Source organism: Lissotriton vulgaris, chromosome 6 (assembly GCF_964263255.1).
Source record: "Lissotriton vulgaris chromosome 6, aLisVul1.2, whole genome shotgun sequence".
Taxonomy (NCBI): domain Eukaryota; kingdom Metazoa; phylum Chordata; class Amphibia; order Caudata; family Salamandridae; genus Lissotriton; species Lissotriton vulgaris.
Window position 1 is genome coordinate 477,276,817 of NC_141694.1, and position 23,353 is coordinate 477,300,169.

Sequence of the window (23,353 nt, forward strand, 5' to 3'; positions counted from 1 at the left end):
ACAGCATACATCTGAGTGTCTGGGGTAGAGTGAGGATCACCTGGGTCTGCAGCAGCTGCCCAGGGTTCATTGGTATCATCTGGCTCAGTGTATACAGGATAGCTGTATTCATCATCATCACCTTCCCCAGTGTCCACATCTGAATAAGTGGGTGAGACATCATGGCCATGTGGAGAAACCGGTTCCACAAGAACAGGGGTCGAAGTGGAATCCTTTTTCTTCTTTAGAGGAATTTTATAGGACTCCATCGGCTGTTCCGGGGCGATTTTCCGCTTATGAAGGGGAAGTCTGCCTGTTTCGACACCGATAAATTGTTCCTGTTGGTCTTCCAACGAGGATTGTCGATGTTTTAGGGCCAGGACCACTGTTGTCGACTTCGGCACCGAGGACACCTTCTCGGGCACGTTGGTGGCCATTCTAGGGGCGAAAGCCTTCGGCGCCACTTTCGGCGGCAACATGAAGTGGATGGTCGTCGACGCCTTCTGAGGTTAATCGACAGGCTTCGAGGGTGGAGGATCTTTAGGCCCGACACTCGAGGACTTGTCCTTGATGCGCTTTAGGGAGTCTGCCACTTGCTTGGAGAATGCGGCGGACGGCTGCGTCGACTCGACTGAATCCTTCGAGGCACCACTACACGTGGACTCGTGGGTAGTCTTGGCCTTGTCTTGTCGACGCGGAGTCTCGAGAACCTTCGGATCACTAAGCCCTTTGTCGGTGTCGACCGTCTTCGGCGCCGATTTGTTCGGCTCGACTGCCTTGACCTTTGTCTTCGGCATGCCAGACTTCGTCTCGACGCCTTTCAGCTGTTTCTTCGGGTCGATAACGCCCTTCTGCTTCGTCGGTGCCGACAGGTCCGAGGGCTTTGAGCCGACCAAAGCAATACGCACTTTTGGTTTCGATGGGGGCACCAGTGCTTTCACTTGCGTCAAGACCGTTGTTTTTACTTTCGGTTTCGATTTTGCAGGGTGCGGCTCCTTAGCAATGTCCGTTGCCGAGCCCGAAGGCGGGGCTGTAGAACTCTTTGGAAGATCTTGGGTAAGGCCTAATGGCGATCCCTCGACCTGAGCCTTCTGAAGCGTTTCGGCCCCAATGTCAGTTTGAGTTAGCTCCTCGCTCGAGCTATCTTCCATGGCCCCAAAGGCCCCGTCGTCGTCTCCTACCTCATCGACGACTTCTTCCGCGTCGAGCATTTCAACATCCGCGTCGTAGTTGGAGTCGACCTCCGACGCGGGGTTCGACAGGTTCTCACTAACTTCCTGGTCAGCTCCTTCATCATCCTCGGCATCGAATATGTCCACAGGCGCCGGTGCAGTCTGCTGGGCCTCCTGGCGCGCAGCGAGACGATGCAGAAGAGTCTTCTTGGATCGAAAACGGGAACAAGCCATGCAGCTGGCTTCATCATGATCCGGCGACAGACACTTGTTGCACACCGGGTGGACATCGATGTGGGGATACTTTGAGTTGCACACAGGATATCTCTTGAAGGGACTTCGTTCTATGATGGTCCGTCGATAAGGTCTCTGGCGTCGACTGGGCCTTCAGCGTTGAAAGCAGGCGGCTCTCTGGAAATCCGGCTCGGAACTGAGCTGGAAGAATCGGGCACCGAACGCAAGACTATACCGACGAAAACCTAAAGGCCTTTTGGCCTTAAGAAAGTTTTTTTTTTTTAATATCGATTCCGACTAGAGTGAACAATATACATCCGAACCCAATGGCGGAAAAAAACAATCTGAGGATGGAGTCGATGCCCATGCGCACTGTAGTCCAGGGGAGGAGCCACCTATCTCGTGATACTTCGAAGACTCTTCCAGGACAACAATGTGCGATCATCCGGACCCAACACTAGGCGGCGATCTATGCACAGATATGAATTCAGCAGCCCACATGCCTCGAACCATGTGACAGCTTTGCAGATCCCAAGAAAGGCCACAGTGTTGGCCGGCTTGCGGGTGGAGTGTGGCTTGGGGTGGATACGTATTGTCCTTTTGGCTTTAGGGTAGCATGTCTGGGTGCATTTAACAACCCACCTGGTACTAAATACCTGCCTTAGATATGGAGTGTCATTTATTAGGCTGTGTAATGGCAACAAAGCTCTGTTGCGTTTTACGGAAGGATTTGGCCTAGCCTATATATTACCTGAGAGCGCGCTTGACACCAAGATTGTGAAGTGCTCTCTCAGCTACTGAGTCAGGCTGTGGAAAGAAGACCAGCAGCTTAACTGTATTGGTAAAGGTAGAATGGGGAGACCACCCTAAGCAGGAACTTGGGGTTGGTCCTAAGAACCAACATTATGAGCCTACAAGAAAGGTTCCTATATTGCAAGGGGCTGAAGCTCACTAATATGCCTAAGGGATTTTATGGCAAACAGAAAGGTGACCTTCCAGGAGAGAAACTGCGAAGGGCAAGAATGCAGTGGTTCGAGGGAAGTACCAGGAGTCTGAATATTCAGATTCTAAACTGGGGCAGGTGGTACCCATAATGCGATGACACACCTAAGGACCTCCATAAACGCCTATATAACATAGATCGTCAAGAATGAGGAGTGTTTGGTGCTTCCGAACTGAGGTGTAAGGTAATCCTGCCTTTTGTAGATGTAGGCGGTAGCAAATTATGTGTTGTACTGTAGGCTTGCAAGGGTTTATGTGGCTCGCAGTACAGTAGTGGACAAACAGTTTCCACTTAGCAGCATCGGAAGTCTGTGTGGTAGGTCTACGGACTTTTCATCAGTATGGCCATGCACTACTTAGGTAAGTTAAGGTAATCAAACTTTAGGACCTCAGGAGTTAGATCGCTGGGTTGAGCTAACTGGGTACGAGGTGTCTGACCCTGCCTTGATTTTGTGTAAGAAGGTCGGGTCTGTTGGGGAGCTTCTCGTGTGGGGTGATGGCCATCTTTATAAGGGTCGAGAACCACTGGTGTGTGTCTCAAGTATGCAAAAATCCCTTCCCAGTTTATCACACTCCCCATGAACTGGGGGTGTGGAAACCTGGAGGAGAAGTATGGGCATTTTGCATATTTTACACATGGTATAAAGGTCTGTCTGAGGTGCCTCACTGAGATAAGTAAGGGAATAGCACATACGAGTCGAGTTCCCACTCGTGGACTTGCTGCTGAGTCAAAGTTGTTGTCCACTCCCAGGATATACTACACCAGGAGGTGTACTTGGTTGAAGACTGCCTAATGACAAATTTGTTGCGCTGGTGCTGACAATTGCAGAGCGTATGTGCTGTCTCGTTTTTTGTAGGTAGAACATGGCTCATGTTGTCGGTCTGCACAAGGGTTGTCTTGCCCTGAATGTCCTGAACCTTTGAGGGCCAGGTGTATTGCTAAAACTTCCAGAAGGTTGATTTGGAGGCCCGGTTGATAAGGTGGCCACAGATTTTGGACAGTCATGTCATTCAGATGTGCCCTCCACCTAGCGAGTGATGTGTCCGTAGTTATGGTCACCGGAGGAACTGGGTCTGGGAAGGACCTCCCCTGCAACACATTGTTGCTGTTCCACCACTGCGAGGAGTGATAAGTGCTGATCCTTATTAGCACTAGAACTTTCCATTGACCCTTCGCTTGCAACCGCTGATCTGAAAGACACTCTTGGAGTGGACACAAATGGAGCCGTGCATGAGAGACTATGGCTATGCATAATGCCACTACACCCAGCAGTTACATTCTTATTCAAACTGTGAAAGGACTGAGTGGATGACATAGAAGCAAAAGCTGTAGCATTGCTGCCACCCTTTGGTCAGTTGGGTATGGTTTGCCCAATACCACATTTAGGACTGACACCAGAAAGGGTTGTAACTGAAGTGACTTGAGGTGGGACTTGATGATGTTGATGGCAATTCCCAAGCTGTGTAGAAGGGAGATTGCAGCATGGGTGTGGGTCAGACAGTCTGGTCGGCTTGCAATATTCATAAGCCAGTCTTCTAGGTATGTAAAGTAATTGGATCCTCCCCTTCTGAGATGGTAGGTTACCAAAGCTAGAGATTTGGTGAAAATCCTTGAGACTGTGTTGACTTCAAAGAGTAACACTTTGAATTGGTAGTGTTGACCACTTACTATGAAGCGCAGCTAGCACAGATGAGCCAGATGGATTGGGATTGGAAAACATGAAGTCGACTTGCCGCAGCAGGGGATGACATCCTGTACAGTGATAATGTGGAAAAGGTCTGACAGGATGTATCTGTTGAGAGGCCTGAGATTGGGATGAGGAAGTACAGAGAGTAAACACGTTTTCCCCAGTGTCGAAGGGGGACTAGCTCTTTGGCCCCCTTGAGAAGAGCATCTGAATCTCCTCATGCAATAGAGCAAGGTGTTTTGGGCTGAGGGTGTGTGTTTGTGGTGGGATTTTTGGTGCAGTTGAGATGAGCATGAGCCAGTAGCCCTGCTCAATGATGGATACATATGGTGATCTCCTCGAAGCAGCGAAGAAATCACCAGTCTTCCCCTGAAGGGTCTTGTGTGATCAGGTGGGTTTCAGGGCAAGTCAGTTCTTGGAGGTAGAATCACCCTTTGGGGGAGGGCTTTTGCCCCAACCCTTGGAGCTGGTACCTCTGAAGGTGTCCCGTGTGTAACCTCCACCTCCCTGTTGATGGTAACTATGCTGCTGTTATTGGTAGGACTTAGTAGGCTCTGGAGAAGGGGCCCTGAACTGACCCCTTGTTTGTTCTCTCTGAAAGGAGCCCCTGGTGGAGGAAACTTAAAGGAAAACCATGACCTAAGCGATGTCTGTGTCGTTCTTTATTTTTTTTCCAACATCTCATCATCCTGCAGGTTAACAGGTGTTCACTGTCGAAGGGCAGCCTTGTCCTTAGGCCTTTTGTGGGTTAGTGGTAGCAGAGGAATGACTCAAGTTAGAGTGTCCTCTTAGGTGTGTCTATGCTTTTTAGGCAAAGTCTTTTCTGAAGTAGAGATCTTGCCTGTGAGTGGGTGGAAGATAATGCAGCACTGACTTTCATCCAGCTACTGTTGGAGCTTTTCGAGGGTTGGCCTCTCCTCAGTGTCTGCTGGGGAGGACCTCAGAGCTTACTGTGTTCTTGGCACCAACTGTGGTTTTGGCATCAATGGAAGCATTGTCTTTGAGACTTTGGTACCGACATGTGGTTTCGGACTCATGGGCTGCAGGGGTGAGGGGAAAGGGAAGAGTGAGGTCAAGGGTGCTGGCAGGATCCCGTCTCAGCTCCAACACCTTGCTTCAGAGCTGACCAGAGCAGGAGGGTGGTGACATACCGGAGAGCGGCAATGGCTTATGCATGGGGCTTGATGCCTGCACCCTGGAGCAGCAGTGCTCAGCTTCAACTTAGCCACGTATTTGTCTTAGAAGAGATCTGGGTTTTGACCATATTGACATGTCTTGACATGATCTTCACACAAGTCCAGGGTTTGACGGAGGTTGACGGAATGTCCTCTGGGGCCTCTTATTCCTCTTGAGCTTCTTCTCCGTGTTACCCGGAGTCTGAGCCAATGATTTTGGTTCTGGATTGGTTGGCCTGAACCTCTGGAGACTTGCCAAATTCCTCTTTGGCACCAATGTGGTCTGCCTCGATGAACATATGCCCCATCTATCAAGAGGATCAGTACTTTTTGCAGTGGGCTCACCACCTGCCTCTCTGCTACCAAAGTGTCTTTTTACTCCTGAAGGATTGAGCAAGTGTTGCAGTGGATCTCATCATGCTCTGGAGAGACACACAGGTTAAAGACAGCATGGAGGACAGCCCATGGGTACTTTGAGTGATACTGAGAACATCTACTGAAAGGCGTCCATTCCATTATCTTCTGTGCGTTAATTCTCTGACATCGGTAAGGAGGATGTGTAGCCCCTAAGGATAGGCAGGCCGGAGGCCTCATTCTTCAGTGATGAGGAGCAGGGCAGTTTCAGTGGAGAAGGTGGAAGACAAAGTAGGCCCATCAAAAAGTCTTACCAGCAACGATAAGAGAAGGAAAGGCAGCAAGCCCTGAGCTATGACAGTTATTGTAAAACATGTTTAGACAGATTGCAGCATTCATAAACGTGCAAACCCGATGGTGGAGAAAAAGAACAATTAGCCATGGAGTCGTTTGCCCATGTTCGTTCAGTACCAGAGGAGGAGTCACCGAGACCGCATGGCTCGAAAGACTTCTTAAAAGAAAAAAGTTACAGCAGTACGAGCCCAACACTAGATTATAAGAGTATGCAGAGCATCTGCATCTATAACTTCACATGCTAAAATTATAATTTTCTTTGAAACAAACAATAAAAAGAACTTTTAGCTGAAATATTTATGATACAATTTTGGACTTACCCTTATCCAAAAGAACCAGATGCCCATATTTCGAATACCAGACATTGATGTGAAGATGAAGTACATCATAATAGTTGTAATAAGTATGTAATCAAGTGGAAAAACCTAAAAAAATAACAAATACATGGATTACGGAAGTAAAAGGTAAAGAACGTAAATATAATACAGCACCGTTTTATTAACATCCTTACCAAAATGAAAGTTCAATCCTCTAGCTCTATTAAATGGCTCTGAAAAAGTCAGTACCATCTGAATTGATTTTTTTTAAAATGAAGAGCATACAATGATCATGTAATTCACCCGATGTATATATTGAACTTTTTTAGTGTATGTAATCTTATACTTTCCATTTGCATCTGCCTTTCTTTCAAACATCTGAATGTGTTAGCTGAAAAAATAACAAATATCTGGGTGCATCCTGAAGGCTAGAGTTGAATTCCAGAAAGGCCTACTACACATTTCTCTCATGGATTTCTCTGAGGTCTATAAAGTGATCATCATGAACCTGATAGCAGTAACATTTGTAAATACCAAATTCTGTGAGAACATCCACCACACAATTTTGTTGATATGGCATTAGCAATCTGAGTAGAGTAACATGCATCTTATAAAAATGATGGCTTGGCTAAATCCCCTTTTTACATTCTTGTTTGTGAACTGTAGTTCTTGTAAAACTATGTATCTGCATTGCAAACCCATTTTACGGCTAAGGTTCAGCATTTGTCTTCAGAAAAAGTCAAATTTATTTTTTAATGGAGTTTGTTTACCAGAGTTTTTCTTTCATATTTTTTTCTGGAATTTGGGCAACGTTTTATTAGGATATAACATGCTTCTCTGCAGTCTAAGAAAAAGTCAGATAAAGCAGTGAATGAAGGATGTATGTGGTTTTATGGAAAGCTACGGAAGGGTATATGGGAAGACACTTTTACTTTCACCTTTTATGGCTAACGCAACACATTGCAAATCATTATTGTTTACTTTGGAATTGTATGTAGTGCTGTACGTTGCCGTTTAGATACTTTAGGGTACTACTCAAGATGAAGAATCTAAATGTTGTGAGGATGTTGAAACTAAAGTGAACGTTGCATCAGTGTGTCTATTCAGATTTTTGTCAATCACCACTGCCATTTGCTGGTATGTTCAGCGATAGGTGATGTACAATTCAGTTTTCAGACATTTTCTGAAACGTTTGGATTCAGTGAGTTTTATAACATGGGACCCTGTACTCGCATTGATCTTCCTGCATGTTTCAGATGTTTGATGGTCAGTTGAGTAATTTATTGTTGATGAGCACTGATATCTATTGGAAGGATACTTGGTTGCAAGTGTTTGAGGGTATCCTGGGCTATTGCTCCGGTGGGTCTAGTGGGCAGTGCTTTAAAAAGTGAATTCGCATCTACTGGGAGGTATTGTTTTCAGAGCAGATTTAAATTACCTAATAATAGGCATTCAGCAATAAGAAAAGTCAATCCCAGTGTTTTCCCAAGATGTAGTTCACCCTGCTCCCTTTTTACCTAAAGTTTAAGCTCCTGATTAGGGGAATCTTTCCCTGCACCTCACTTTGTCGTACAGATGTAATTAAGCAACAACTAGATCGAAGGAATATTAATGCTCGACTTTTCTAAAATAACAAAAGGCATGGAGCCTCGTTAAATTCACACGCATTATTTTTTGTTTAATGGAAGTACAGTTTTTACGAATTTCAGGAAAAATAACTTTCCTATAGAAATCTTTTTTACTCTAAAAATATTGAAAAAACCAGCACCAAATCTATAATGAGTCATTTTTGTGCACCTAATCTTGAAGCGCTATATATTTAGAATCTTTTTGCTTGGATTTGACATCAGCTAAATCTGACTCTAGTCCCAAGTTAAAATATAGCTCCACTCCCCAATTGCTTTCCACTCGGTTAAGCTGGTTAATCCTTGTGCTATACATCAGCACCGATGTATATCCAGTGATATTTTACGTGGGAGCCATTGCTGATTCTTTCTCTAGAGAATCTGGTCCTTTTTTTACTTCTTCCTATTTTTTGGTCCTTCTTTCATGTTCACACCAGTGACATTTTACGTGGGAGCCATTGTTGATTCCTGCTCTAGAGAATCTGGTCCTCTTTTCATTTCTTCTTAATTTTTGGTCCTTTTTTTATGTCAACACCAGGTCAGGTGTACTCAATCATCCAATCAAATAGGGTATATATACAGGAAGTAAAGGCACTTTAAAATGCCGTCTTTCGTGGAAGGAGCATAGAACCCCCGTGTCCCGCCGCCGGAATCTCTGAGCCCTGTTGATATCTATTGGGTAAGTGTTCGCTAAAATCCCTATGCGGTAATTTTACTCTGATCACTTGTTTAGTTAACTGATAATCTCCAAAGTAAACAGTGGGTAACAGAATTCTCTCTCTCCTTTCCCCCCCCTGTTTGTTCATTTTACAGACAGGGAGTTATTTTAAACCACTTTGAAATCCATCGCTCCTTGAGCACAAGTAAAAAGGTAACTATCAGTCCTTCTTCTTTAAGAGACAGTAAGTCTATGAAGTCGCCATGCATTGACTGTTCTCCAAAAATTGATGCCAGAATTCTTTCCATCCATTCTATAGGCAATCTCGCCATTTGTTATCTCCACATCAGGAGGACTATATCTTTTGGGATCCACAAAAATATTCATTATCGTGGCCATAAATTTTAACTCCGGCAGGCGGGTCTAACTGAAATCCCACTCCTCACTTAAGGTACCTTCATCCTCGAAAATGAAAATGTTTTAAAAAAACTACTAATGTATCCTCACTAACTGTCTAGTTAATATAAAATATCAAAAATAGAAAAGATTCAATAAACTAAAAGAACTCATAATTTCTTCTAGGAAATATAGAAATTCAAAAATCAACAATCAAGACAAACAAATTACATCGTGTGACTATGGAATATCTATCTGCAAACCTTAACTAAAATAGGTAAAACACTAGCTTGGTCCTTTCATTAATTATGGGCTGGTTAGAAAATCATAGACTACACTAAAACAACAATCAATGTTCATGAAATGTCTATGTTTTTTAGGGTCTAGAATATCTTCGTCACCTAACCAAAGAAAAGAAAGTCATTATACAGATAATCCAGATTGAGAACATCAAATAGCATTAATATACTCCGTGTTTTTTAAGTAAGTGACCTTATCTATGATATGAATGTATTGTATACCATTGTTTAAGTCCCGCGTTGATAGCACGCTGCGAATTGCCACCATTTAGAATATTTCGTATTTTCCATCACTAATATCAATCATTTGATTCCTCGCATTTGCCATCCTATGTAAGAACCCTGCTTCCTCACCACCAAAACTTGGGAATAATCTATTTAGTATAAAGGTATCCACTCCTTCTCCCTTTTTTGGCCATTATCTCATATAAGAATATATGAGTTAAAAGGATTCACTCCATTTTTCTATTTTTCTTGATGATCATTAAGGCAAGGAAAAGAAATCCGTCAAAGTATTATTGTAATATTAATAAGCTTGGTCACAATAGAATGGAAAGTCTGAGACTATTAGCCTAACATTGGTTTGTTTTAATTTTCTCTGTGTAACATAATATAAATTGATGCATTATTGTACATAATATTTTTTGTTTTATGGAATTTTCCCATTTCAGATACTATCGTGGCTGCTCCAGAAGAAGGCGCTGGTTCGCCGAAACGCGCGTAGAGATTATTTTAGCCACACCTTTCTCTCTTAAAAACTGTGTTCATTTTATATAACCTTCATTTGTTGGATTATTTGTCCTTCTCTCTTAAAGTGTTGCTGTGTATTGTTGATTTATTATGTCGCATACAATTTGTGAATATGTATTATTATTTTAATGTGTTTTTTAAAAGAATTTATGAATAAAATTGAACTACCCCTTTTTTACAAACAACCTATGTTTTAGCTCAGTTCATTTCGACCACTTATTACGTTCTGTTGCCTAGATTGATACATATCAAATTATTTGCTTTTCCCTGGTCTAGGAACTTCATTTCCATGTACTCAGGGGGTCCTTGATAAATATTTACACAATTGTTTTCAGAGCTTTCATATGTTCACATATTCAGAGATTCAGGCATATACTTACTGCCAGATTTTGAAGTCTCTGCAGCCTAGCAATGAGCTTCTTCGCCTGCCGGATGTAGACTATGCTGCATTAGACAAAAACTGTTCTAAATCACTCCAGACCACAGACAATTATTACCTCAATTTCAGAGAACACATCTTTCAATAGAGTCTTGGATTTATAATAATAAAATGAGGTTCTCCAAGTTGCCTTCTTTCATCTAAAGATGGATGAAGGAAGAAGGGAGGAAAAGAGCATAGACATCCGAATACCTTTCAATATTAACACATTTTTCTGAATATAATAAGTAAGGGTCACTTTTGCTTAGTAGGGCATTATGCAATCAGTCTCGGGTTATTTTATTTTCATGCTGATCATTCCATATACGTGTATCAGTCTACTGCAATGCACTTATGATTCGCAGAGTACCCAATCATCCCAAATACCAATGTTTCACTACGCCACTTCCGGAGAAACCTCAGAGATCATTCCCTTCAACAACATAGTCATTCACAATATCAGCTACACAATGCTTTCCTGGCTGACGGCAATTCTCAGTAGGAAGCCCCCAGCTAGTCTAACATCATTGCAATGTCTAAGAATGAGATAAACAACGTACTTCCAGGTATTCTGTATTCACTGCTCCTCCCTCTATAGTGGTTTCGCTTCCAAATTGCTTGCTTGATTTTCTTCAATCCTACTCATTATCAGTCCCTCTATGCCTCCATATCATCTTCCCTTGTTTCTATGTATTGGCTTTCATTTCACATGCTACTTTTCTTCGCTTTCTCTCTTGCACTATTAGTTAGTATCAATGTCCCTCTTTGTACTCTTTGTTCTGCCACCCAATTTAGTTTTCCATCTCATCACCATCCCTGCGCCCACACTTTCTCAGTACGAGCTCCTTAACACTGAAATTCTCTCCCAACAGGCACAGTCTATACTCTCGACCCATCTTGCTCCTTTCCTAAGGACCACCTTCTTTCATCCGTCTCTTCTCGTAGAGCTGTACCTTGTTGTTTCCTATGCTGGTTGTTTGTTTAATGTCATTATTAATTGTGTGCAGGGGTTTGCAAAACAGAATTGTGCCAAAGAAATGTAATAAAAGTGAAAATGGACTTTAAAAATTCAGAACTGAAAGAATATATTTTGGACAAGGCAGACTAATGGGATACATTATTGGATGTGAATGTTCAATGTAATTGGCTTACTGGCATGGTACCAACTTCAGCAGAATATAAAATGTCCTAGGGCAGAGTTTTTGGATTAGTTGGTCTAAGCAGTACATTTGATGGCCATTAAGAGAAGGTTCTTCTTAGTGAGATTGGAAATTTAGTAACAAAGTAGGGATATAACAGAGTGGTCCAGACTCTAGATAAAGTGCAGCAGCAACCCAATAAATTGCTATTGGAGTCAGCCCCGTTTCGGCTTTAAAAGGATGAGAGGCCACGTTTGTTTGCAAAAGTTGCTCCAACATGATGTTTTCTTATTTTTCCCCTCCATGTTCACAAATAATTACAAATAAAGTACAATGTTATGATAGAATCACACTTGGCTGCTTTTAAAATCTCCATACAGTCTTGTGGCAGGATTTAAATGCTCATACTGTAGTTTAGAAGCCAGACTTCTAAGATGAACCATGGAAAGTTGGGATTCAGAATCTGGTCTCTGAATATGAAAAGGAAATCTAGTCTGCACACCAGTCTTATGGGGACGCTGGAAGGTATGTAAGAGGTTGGTGAACCACCTCTGGCATGGCCACTCTGGAGCTATTAGGATCATCTTTGCTTTTCAGTAGGATAGCTTTACTAGAACTGCTAGGCTCCGGGAACTAGGCGCAAAGGCATATAGGAACATTTCTAATCATTTTATCAAAAGGGCATTCCCCTTTGTCCATGTTTGAAATCTGGAGCGGATTTTTTTGCTTTCTGTAGTAACAAAAAGAGGCTTATCTAAGGATATCCCTAATTGCATTAAATATCTTGCAGCACTTTCCTTGTAATACTCATAGTTTTCATGGACGAATCTGCTGAACGAGTCTGACTCTTCATTTTGAACACCTTGTTGATATATTGCTGTAATCTGTGGATGTCTTGCTATACGTGAATTCCAAATTCACAAAGCTTCCTAAGAAAGAATGTTTAAATAATATGCTGCAGCTGTATTGTCTGTTTTTTACAGGTAGGGTGTTTTTTGCCTTGAAAGATGAAAGAAAATATTTTATTGCTCGATGAACTGTTCTCAACTTCAGAAAGTTGACGTGATAAGATTTCTTTGTCTTTAACCCAGTAAACTGCACTTGAAGGTGATGCGCATGAGCTCCCCAATCCAATGTGGAGGCATCCATCTCAATCTTTTGTGTTGTTATCCCATTCGGAGTGAGCATCGTCAGCTATGCCGACGACACTCAGTTAGTGGTGTCCCTTTCTCATCCGAAACAACAACCTGCGGACCTTTACAACTGTCTGACGCAGATACAAGGATGGATGAATAGATCGTCTCTGAAACTCAACGGCTCAAAGACTGACATTCTCCTCCTTGGCCAGAAGGGACCCACTTCACTTCATAACATCTGGCCACCCTGTTTAGGCCCGATCCCAGACCGGAAACCAGAGGTAAAAAGCCTGGGTAGCCGGTACGTGTTTTGGACTGCTCAGGTCAATTCGAAAGATCCTGCCCCTACTCCCCCACAACTCTCAAAAACTGCTGAACCAAGGACTGATTCTTTCTAGGCTCGACTTTAGTAATTCCATCTACTTAGGGGCCCCAGAGGCAACCCTGAATAAACTACAAAGGGTCCAAAATGCAGCTGCCCGGATCCTTACTAACACCCCGGCCAGAGCCTCAGCCAAACCAGCGCTGAAGTGTCTCCATTGGCTTCCGGTTAGAGAACGTGTGATGTTCAAGGCCCTCTGCCTAGCACACATATTGCTCCAAAACATTGGTTCCCCAAGCCTAAAAAAATTTATCAAACCATACAAAGCCCCAAGATCCCTCCGCTCCGACCAGGAACACCTCATTGTCACCCCCAGAATTAAGAAGGCCCGAACAGGAGGAAGACGTTTCTCGGTTCACACCGCACGTCTCTGGAACGCCTTACCGCACTACCTGAGAACCGAATCCAACTACCTACGGTTCAGGAAGCAATTGAAAACCCACCTCTTCCCTTAAACTGTCTCTCCCCTTCCCTTGCTGACTCCTAGTTGTACTGATTTTAGCGCTGGGATACTTACGGGTGACTACGCGCTCTATAAAATTAAATAATAATAATAATAATAATAATAATAATAATAATAATAGCATGAAGATGCGGGCAGGATAGCTAATGTCCTTTTTTAAAAAGATTATCACTGTGGCTTTGTGTGCATCGTTACAGGTCCTTTTCTAAATCTGAACGCTGCTTCTATGTTTTGCTTAAATATGGCTGCCACTGTTTCTACGTACTTCTAGTGGCGTCTTTCGTCTTTACGCTACAAGGTTATAAAACTGAAAGGTTATACCGAAAGTCCTTAGACAACTTGTGCTGCCTTTTTATTGTACAATCGGGAAATATATACCTCTGTTAGACCTAAGGGTCTATTAAGTCAGTCACGACCTCTATGATCACTGCTCATTTTCTGAAACGCTGCACTTAGTACATATTGTAGGTCCAAAATTGACTATATTTTCGTTGAAATGTAGAGTGACCCTGTCATCTCTAGCAAGTATAAATAGAAATATATCAAAAGAAGTTCTTCAGTTCTAATATACTGACTATGAAAACTATGTGCATCATTGGTCTTTCCCTAATAAGATTCTTGTGAAGAAGAGTAGGTAAAAATAGATCTGATTCATTCTATATAATTTACAAATACGATGTGAGGATATTAACTTTGTGCAAAAAATGGTTGCCTTATATCTCTATAGAAATAACTCATTGAATGTTCAAAAGAGATCTAATGTTTAGATTTTGTCATGATAACATTACTACTATTGAGTGGTGCTGATATGTTTTACTTATAGGATACTCTTTCTACGAAAGAAAAACACTTGTCAAAACCACTTGGAATATAAATCTATGGGGAAACGTGTAAATTGATTCTAAAAGTAAGTGGCCTGTATTCAGCCTGATGTGTCCCAATATACTCACCATAGGTCTCAAAAGACCTCATTGATTTAATTTGTTCACTACTTTGTTACAGAATTACCCAACCCTAACATTTTAGGAATCATCATACTGGAACTCTTTCTATACCTGTTATAAGGAATGTCTCTGTAGGAGGGCAGGCTTGATAAACAGGCGTGGAGGCTTAAGTAAAGGTTTGAAAAATGATTTACTAACAAAAGAGGGAGCTGTAGACTGTTGTGATGGGGTTCCTGGACGGTCTTTCTCTTCATCAGATGATTCCCGTGAGCTGGAAGAGTCTGGTGAGGATAAAGGTGTTGCCCTGCTTTCTGGTTATCCTTTGAGGTTCCGTGACAATTGTAAGTGGTGTTTTCGACTCACACGAATATGGTCGAGTCTAGTATCTATGAACCGCAAATGACGAGTTTAGCAAGTGTGCGCAGTTTCGCTGTGCTAACTTAAACCGTTCGTTTGTTATGTGGGTTTGTCATCTGTACCCACGGGTTCCATCTTAGATACGGCATCCATTTTGTCTCTTGCCCTCAAGTAGCCAGCGAACGGACGCTGTCCGCTTCGCGACCCTGGGACTCCCAAGATATTTGCGGAAGACACATGTTCTTTGAAAGTGTCTTTATGACGAGGGGGATGCTACTGTAAGGCAGATGGCGCCGCTCGAGGCTCATCTTGCCGCACGGGCTTATTGTCTCAGCCGTGCATCTCATTAGGCACGTCCCTTTGATGCCTGTATCTCGTGCTTCTCGACACTCCCCTTTTACACCCTTTCCGATCTCCCCACTGTCTCCGTCTTCCTCTGCACCTGTCTTCGTTCCTGTTTCGATCTACTTTACTGCTGATTGGAATTTACTAATGGTGGGAAGATGGGTTTTTACAGTTGGGAACCGCCAAATGTTTCCGCACTTATGTTCCGGATCTTGTGTGTTTCAAAGTGATCTAAGCGACCCCTCTGAGAGCGACTTGTGGGAACCAGGTTGTAAACTATTGTGTATCATGTTATCCTATGGGTAGAAACTGTATAAAAGGAGCGATCCACAAATACAATTTGAAGCAGTCTCCCCGAACTACACTCGATGTACTTCTTGTGACTTCTGTGTTCCCTGCAGTAAATAAACCTTGACTCTTTGACGCCGAAGGAAGTGTCCCGTGTCTCTGTGATTTGTACGCCGGAGCAGGTTACCCACGAAGGTTTCAGGTGTTGTGCCCTGGCACCGCTGGGTCCAAAGAACCCAGTCCTTCAGTTGGCGCCCAACGTGGGGCTGCATCAGTGGTACCGGTCCAAGCCTGACGATCGTGAGGAACTTCGTGTGAAATCTCCGAGGGAAGGTGCACCCCGCTTCATCGATCCTGTTGTCGAAATAAGTGGCCCGAAGACTTTTCCCGCGAAGATTCCCGCCTCCTAACGGCTGCGACGGACTGCTGCCCTGACTGTAGACCTGTTTTGGCGCCTGGCGTAGACCTTGGTATAGCGAGACGATAGACGGGCCTTCCTGAGGACGCCATTGATCTTTGAGTTAAGTATTTGTGGGTCGCTCCCAGAGTTCTTGGTTGTAGACACTTTAGCGAGTGTCTTTGTTGTAGACACTTTAGCGAGTGTCTTTGTTGTAAACACTTTAGCGAGTGTTTTTGTTGTAGACACTTTAGCGGGTGTCTTTGTTGTACACGCTGTGTGAGTGTTTTTGTCGGTGACACTTTGCTAGCGTACTTTGTTGTTGTTGTATTTGTTTGACGACTGCAGCCGCCAAAGACCGAGGGTTTTGTTCTTGCTGGGACTTGGTAAATCCCGTAACCCTTGAAGTTTGTGAAACTCGGCTAGTGTGCAAGATGCCTGGTCGCAGTACTTTGTTCAGTTGCTTTAGACCTTGTGGTGCGGATTCCCTGCTGGAGGACTCATGTCCGATACCTCCGGTTGGAACTCCTACTTATGACCTATATAGCAAACATGGGCTAGGCCCGATTGCTTTTAACGATTATTGGATCAAATATACAAAGAAAGACGGCGATCTTCGTTGGCCACCTCACGGTAGCTTCGAAGCGTCGATCTTAGATAATTTGGAAATAAAGTTGTTCGAACGTAAATCAAGGCCGGCCATGTTTGATGCCTTTCGGTTCTGGCGCAAAGAAGCCCGACAGAAAGAGATCAGACAAAATAAACGTAGTGAGCGAAATAATGTTGCTACTATTGTAAAGAAAGCTGAGCAGTTTCAGCGTGATAAGGAGGATAAGGATAGGGAAGTGTTTGAGAGATTACAGCGTATGTCCATAGACAAATGCTATCCTGCTTTGCCTACGGAGTCGGATAAGAAGGAAGAGGCAGTTGAGGATTCTTTAATGTCCTATCTTATGAAGTCGCCACCTCCGTACGTACAGGGTACCGCAGCTCCTGTGGTCCCTGCCGTACCTGCTCTCCCACTTGTTATTCCTCCGCCTATTCCTCAACCTGCACCCGCTCTTCCGACTGTTCCTGCTCCTGTGCCTGTGTCTATTCCTACTGCTCCTCCGCTTCCACATACTCCTACTCACACTACTGCTCCTGTGTTGTTAACCCCTGTCGTTGCTAATGTCTCTACTCCTTCTCTTGTTAGTCCTGTGTCTTACTCCTGTCCCTCTACTCGTAACCGTAGTTCTCCCATTGCGGCTAGCTTCTTTCAGTCGCTCGGACCTGTTTTTGGGTCTGCTGGTTCTGATGGTCCACAGAGACGTAGCCAGCTTCCTGGTAATAGAGAACGTGTTGCGCTATACAATATGGCGATGGGTTGGATGATAAACCCTGTTAGAAATCCACCTCGTGTTGTCCTCGAAACGTTTGATCAATTCAACATACCTACTCAGAGATATGTGTTTGATGAAATGTGCAAGTTCTTACATGATCAGATAGCGGCTGTTGCGCCTGACGAGGTGCTGACCGCCCTGTCTAATCTTCGGCTTCAGTTCGCAACTGGACTGATAGTCGATACTAATGTCCGACGTGCTATTGAACGGTTGCTATCTCTTCGTCCTGCTCCTATTCCTCATGCATTGTTCGTTGAGGACATTGAACAACGAGATGGGTCTGGCCAATATCCTATGCGAGAAGTTCCGCCAGTTTGGGTACCCGCTGATAATACTAATGCTAATGCTCCAATACCAGCACATTTCCAGAGAGTGTGGATACACCTCCCTTGGAAACGATCGGAAGTGCTTCAGGTGAAACAAACTTTGCCTGATCCTCGCAAAAATCCTGCGGGGTATTACAAAGAATTATCGCAGCTCGTAGACGCTACGATAATGAATCTGGCCGATATCGACATGTTGTTTGGCAATGTCGTACCGCAACCGGTATGGGCCAAGATTCGTCACCAAGATCACGCGAATGAATTAGGTGGTGATTGGGCTGCCATTACAGCGGCAGACGCTGGACAAGTGGCTGCTACTAAACCCGATCAGTTGATTGAACTTCTTCCCCAGCGAATCATTACGTTAATGAAAACGCTTATGCCAGCTATGAGGGTAAATTGGGACAAGTTGTCAGCCTGTAAGCAGAAGAAAGATGAGAGTGTTTCAGACTTCTTTACGAGGTTCGAGGAAACATTCGTCGATCATAGTGGGCAGGATATGGGTACTGAGGGTGGACAGAGGTTGTTTGTGGATAAATTTGTATCGAATTTATTGCCCGACTTGTGCAATAAATTGAAAAATTCAGAAAGTGCGTGGGCCGTTTCTACCTCAGCTCAGATATTGGCTACGGCACAATATTACGAAAATAGAGAAAAAGAGGAAAATGACCGTGCCGATAAAAAGACGAAAGAGCTGAAAACTAAAGTGTTGTTACAACAAGCATATCCGCCGCGTTCTAATCAGAATGCGCCTCAGCAGAATAGATCGCAGTCGCAATCAAATCGATCGCAGCCGCGTAATGATTCATCTTTTCAGAGATCTTCGTTGGGGTACAACCAATGTGCTTATTGTAGACAGGAGGGACACATTAAATTCAATTGTCCTGCTTTAAATGACCGTAGTGGTGGTAATTCGTCTAGAGGAGGTCGTGGTGGTGCACAGCACGCATCACGTGGTAGAGGTCGTGGTGCTCAGAACGACTGTTCTGATAACTCGTCAAATTCTAATAATTGTTTCGACCAACGTGGATCATCGCAAGGACGATCTGCGCAGTACAATGTAGACGATTATTACGTCGATCAGGGAACTGACGATAGTAATTACTAGGACAGCCAAAGACAAGGAGAGGGAGTGGTATCAGTTCCGGTTGATCAGAGAGGGCCTTACGTCGCAGTTGCTACATCGGGCGTCGTTGAGCCTTTTCTGTTGGACACTGGTGCAGCGAAAAGTTCTATCATGCATTCGAAACTCCCTGGCGCACCTTTGTCTGGCTTAACAAATGTATCCGTTGGATTCTCTGGCGCCCCCGTTAGCAATCCAGTTTCGCGCCCTTTGCCCCTTCAAATTGGGCCTCGTAAGCTCGAAGCTCCGTTGATTTTAACCACTGGTTGTGGTGAAAATCTTTTGGGTCTGGATTTGCTTAAACGCTTGTATGCGACTTTGTATTGTTCTCCTGCGGGTGTAAAGCTTACGTTCGGAGAGAAAGTAGTCTCTCCCATGTATTTGTCCCTCGATAAGCTTCCACCGGAATTGGATTCTCTTCCTGCATCTTTGTGGGCGACGGGTCCAAACGACGTGGGCCTACTTGATATCTCCCCTTATGTTGTTCAGTTGAAATCGAATGTGCGATTGCCACGTATTCCCCAATATCGTATCTCCCTGGATGGTGAACGAGCTTTGTTAGCGATCATCTATGATTTGATCGAGAAAGATGTCATTGAAGAAACTCGGGGAAACGTGTGCAATAGTCCTGTACTGCCCATTCTTAAACGTACTGATCCTACCAAACCGCCTGTTTATCGTTTTGTTATCGATTTACGGGAGGTGAATAAAATTGTGGTTCCTCAATTCCCTGTTGTGCCTGACATTACGGCGCTACTGACTCTGATTCCAGCTACGGCTTCATGGTTTTCGGTGATTGATTTGAAAAATGCGTTTTTCAGCATCCCGATTGCCGAAGAAAGCAGGGACCTTTTCGGTTTCTCTCTTGGTGGACGTAGCTTCCGGTTCAAACGCGCTCCTCAGGGCTACTGTGAAAGTCCATCGATTTACAGTCAAGCTTTGAAGGGTCAACTAGATGCGTTTAGGTTGCCGGTTGGTGCGGCTTTAATCCAATACGTCGACGACTTATTGGTGGCTGCTGATACTCAGGACATTTGCAAACTTGCTACAGTGTCGTTGCTGCAACATCTCTGTGAGTTAAATCACAAGGTGTCACCTTCTAAACTCCAATATTGTTGTCAAGAAGTAACCTATCTAGGTCACTTATTGTCAAAGGAGGGAAGGAGATTGACCCCAGAGAGAATTGCAGCGATTGCGCGCATGGCTGTGCCACAAACCCAAAGAGATGTGCGTGCCTTTCTAGGTATCACATCGTACTGCAGGCAGTGGATTCCTAATTTTTCATTGCTAGCGAAACCATTGGTGGCTCTTACGTGCAAGGATGTTTCGACTCCTTTACCATGGACGGAAGAATGTCAGAAAAGTTTTTCTGAATTACGTGATTCATTGTGTTCGGCCCCTGTGTTAGGTACCCCTGATTACAGTAAACCGTTCACGTTATATGTTCACGAGAGGGAAGGTTGTGCGTTGAGTGTCTTAACGCAACCTTTTGGTGGTAAGCAACGTCCATGTGCATATTTTTCCTCGACCTTAGACCCAGTAGCTAGAGCATTGCCGAGTTGTTTGAGAGCAACTGCGGCAGCTGCGGTCTCCATCCGACAATCAGCAGGATTGGTCATGGATAATATGCTTACGGTGATGGTTCCGCATGCAGTCGATACTCTTTTGAACCGTACGAAAACTCAGCACTTGACGAGTGCGAGGTTATCTGGGTACGAATTGACGCTCTTGGCAAGCCACATTCAGATAAAACGTTGTAATGTCCTAAATCCGGCAACTTTGTTACCAATTAGTGCAGAGTCAGATGTAGTAGCAGAACATGACTGCTACTTGCGTACAGAGGAGGAAACAAAAGGTCGTGTGGACCTTAAAAACACCCCATTGGAAGACCCGGATGGCATCCTGTATGTGGATGGGTCATGTTTTAAATTGCCGAATGGTGATGTGACTACTGCTTATGCTGTGGTGACATTGAATACTGTTGTTGAGACTGCGAGATTGAATCAGAATTCTGCCCAAGCTGCAGAGCTGATCGCTCTTACTAGAGCATGTGTATTAGCAAAAGGTAAACGTGTGAATGTGTACACCGATAGTCAGTATGCTTTCGGTGTAGCGCATAGTTTCGGACGATTGTGGCGAGAACGTGGTTTCTTGACGTCACATGGCACGAAAATACAGCATGGCCAGCTTGTGAACGATCTTTTGGATGCATTGACTTTGCCTGCTCAAGTTGCAATTGTTAAATGTAGTGCGCATCGTAAGGTGACGGATGATGTTGGTCGTGGTAATGCGTTTGCAGATGAGATTGCTAAGGAGACTGCCCGGAACCTTAGCACTCGAATGTATGTGACGAATTCGGTTAGGTGGCCTACAGAATCAAGTATGTGTGAGAATACTATAGAGAGTGTGAAAGCAATTCAGAATGAGGCCACCGACACTGAAAAGATGAAGTGGAAAGAAAGTACGGGAAGGTTGGATGTGAATGGTTGCTGGATTGATTTGTCAGATCAGAAAAGATGGATGTTGCCTGATGCGTATGTACTGGCCGTTGTGCAAATGGCACATGGGTTAGCACATATTAGCGCGAAAGGTATTTGCAAGTTGTTGGCTGATGTGTGGAAGAATGATGGAATTACTAAGTGTGCTGAACGTTTGGTGAAGAATTGTATGGTGTGTATAATGTACAATCCTGGCAAAGGAACCCCAACTCCCCCTGGCAGTTTTGCTCCTCCTTCGTATCCCTTTGAGGTGATCCAATTGGACTTCATCCATATGGAGCGATGCAATAACCTGAAATACGTTTTGGTTGTGGTTTGCGCATTCTCCCGATGGATCGAGGCCTATCCCCTCAAAGATAATACTGCTTTGTCTACTGCGAAAATCCTACTGAAGGAATACTTTCCTCGGTATGGAATGCCTAGAGTCGTGTGGTCAGATAACGGAAGTGAGTTTGTTGGAAGTGTGATGAAGAGTGTGTGTAAGGGCCTTGGAATTAATCAGAAATTCCATAGCGCCAATCATCCCCAGTCAGCTGGATTGGTTGAAGGGTACAATGGCACCCTTAAACTAAAATTAGCGAAGATCCAGGCTACGACTGGACTTTCGTGGCCTGACGCTTTGCCTCTAGCATTACTGTCAACTAGGGCGACTGTACACTCCCGAATAGGGCTTAGTCCCTATGAAATAGTGTTCGGCCGTCCTGCGAATGTGTGGGGGGTTCCTAGGCCAGGTATATTCGTTGATCTTGAGTACCCGATGTTGATTGACTACTTACATGACTTGACTGCTAAACTGAGGTTAATTCATCAACAGGTTTACGACGCCTTGCCGACGCAGACGGAGGGTCCAGGCCACCAGCTCCAGCCTGGTGATTGGGTTGTCACCCGAAATTTTTCGCGCAAGAAGAATCTGGACCCCCGCTTTGTTGGACCTCACCAGGTGCTTTTGGCCACGAGGACTGCCGTTCGTCTTGAGGGACGGAAGAACTGGGTACATGCTACCCATTGTAAGCGAGTCCCTATTCCTTTGCCGGCAGACCCGTGGGTGAGGAAAGGCATTGCGTCAACAGAAGCAGCGACATTGCCGGCGTTTGTACCTTTCAGTGACGCACAACTTGTTGGTGAACACTCAGTGCAGCAGAAAGCCATTGTTGGAACATTGTCAGCAAGAGACTCAAGACCAGACCAACGAACTGATCAGCAGGACGCTGTCTCTTCGACAGATCCTTTGTTTGACGAGCAGACACGTCCTGGGAAACATCGATATTCTTTGCGTTCTCATACTAAGGACAAATAAATTTTTTTCTTGCTTTGCTGAAACTGATAACTGCAATATCTTCGTTTCCCCTGATCAACTGTGAACAATTCGTATCACTGAAAATTGTTTTGTACATATATCAAGATTTTTTTCTTGTATCTTTTTCCTTCCACAGCTGAATTATTTGTGCTAAATAAAATACATATTGTGTATTGAGGGCCGTAGGGCCGCGCGCGTACTTCCTTCTGGACAGTAGGTCTTGACGCTAGGTTAAAGGCCGTCGGTTCCTAGGAACTCCTGGGAATTGACTATTGCTGCACAGAACGAAGTGCGTCAAGAAACGTTGCGGACGGTCATAGGGAAATGGCATTTTCAAAGCTGAACGATTTGGAAGGAACGCAGGCGTATAGAGTCAAACTGCAGAAACTTAGTCGTACTAAATGTTTTGTATTCCAATTGTTTGTACTGTTTTTAACTGCTTCTGCATTTTTGGCGGGTGGGGTGTATTACACTATGTCTTACTTCTTACTTCCTACCCCTACTCCTACTCCTTACCCTAACATTACTTCTACTGCTTCTCCTCATTCCTTTCATATGTTACCAGAACACGAACAGGCTAGACGTGTAGAATTCCGCAACAATTCCTTTATCCAGCTCCTCCATCAGCATCAGTTAGTGGTTAACACTACTAATTGTTGGGTGTGTGGGTTGATGCCACATACTACGGGTAAGGGAATTCCATATCTGGTGTTACCGTATAGTTCCCAAGGGTCAGCTCGAGCATACCAAACAATGCTTCGAAGCGCACTAGGTTTCCACCCCTCTCCAGAACGTTCCCCCAAACCGGGTCCTACCTCATGGCAGTGGGTGGTATCGATGATAATACAGGATTTGGAA

The 23,353-nt window shown here is 44.2% G+C and overlaps 1 protein-coding gene and 1 long non-coding RNA gene across 5 annotated transcripts in view; one reads left to right on the forward strand and one right to left on the reverse strand.

The window, feature by feature from the left end:
• Window positions 1-23,353, reverse strand: part of LMBRD1 (LMBR1 domain containing 1) — a 686,985-nt gene that overhangs the window by 152,325 nt on the left and 511,307 nt on the right. For both annotated transcript variants that reach the window (XM_086926465.1, XM_086926466.1), the window contains one exon: window positions 6,279-6,383. In XM_086926465.1, the coding sequence (XP_086782591.1) occupies window positions 6,279-6,383 (105 nt within the window). The remainder of the gene's footprint in view (window positions 1-6,278; window positions 6,384-23,353) is intronic.
• Window positions 7,086-10,294, forward strand: LOC147707466 (uncharacterized). 3 transcript variants are annotated; one of them, XR_015296457.1, is made up of 5 exons: window positions 7,086-8,771; window positions 8,878-9,009; window positions 9,141-9,231; window positions 9,335-9,437; window positions 9,925-10,294. It is a non-coding gene; the product is annotated as an uncharacterized LOC147707466 (long non-coding RNA). The 3 variants fall into 3 exon arrangements; XR_015296458.1 differs by having other exon boundaries at window positions 7,086-8,579; window positions 8,714-8,771; window positions 9,335-10,294; XR_015296456.1 differs by having other exon boundaries at window positions 9,335-10,294.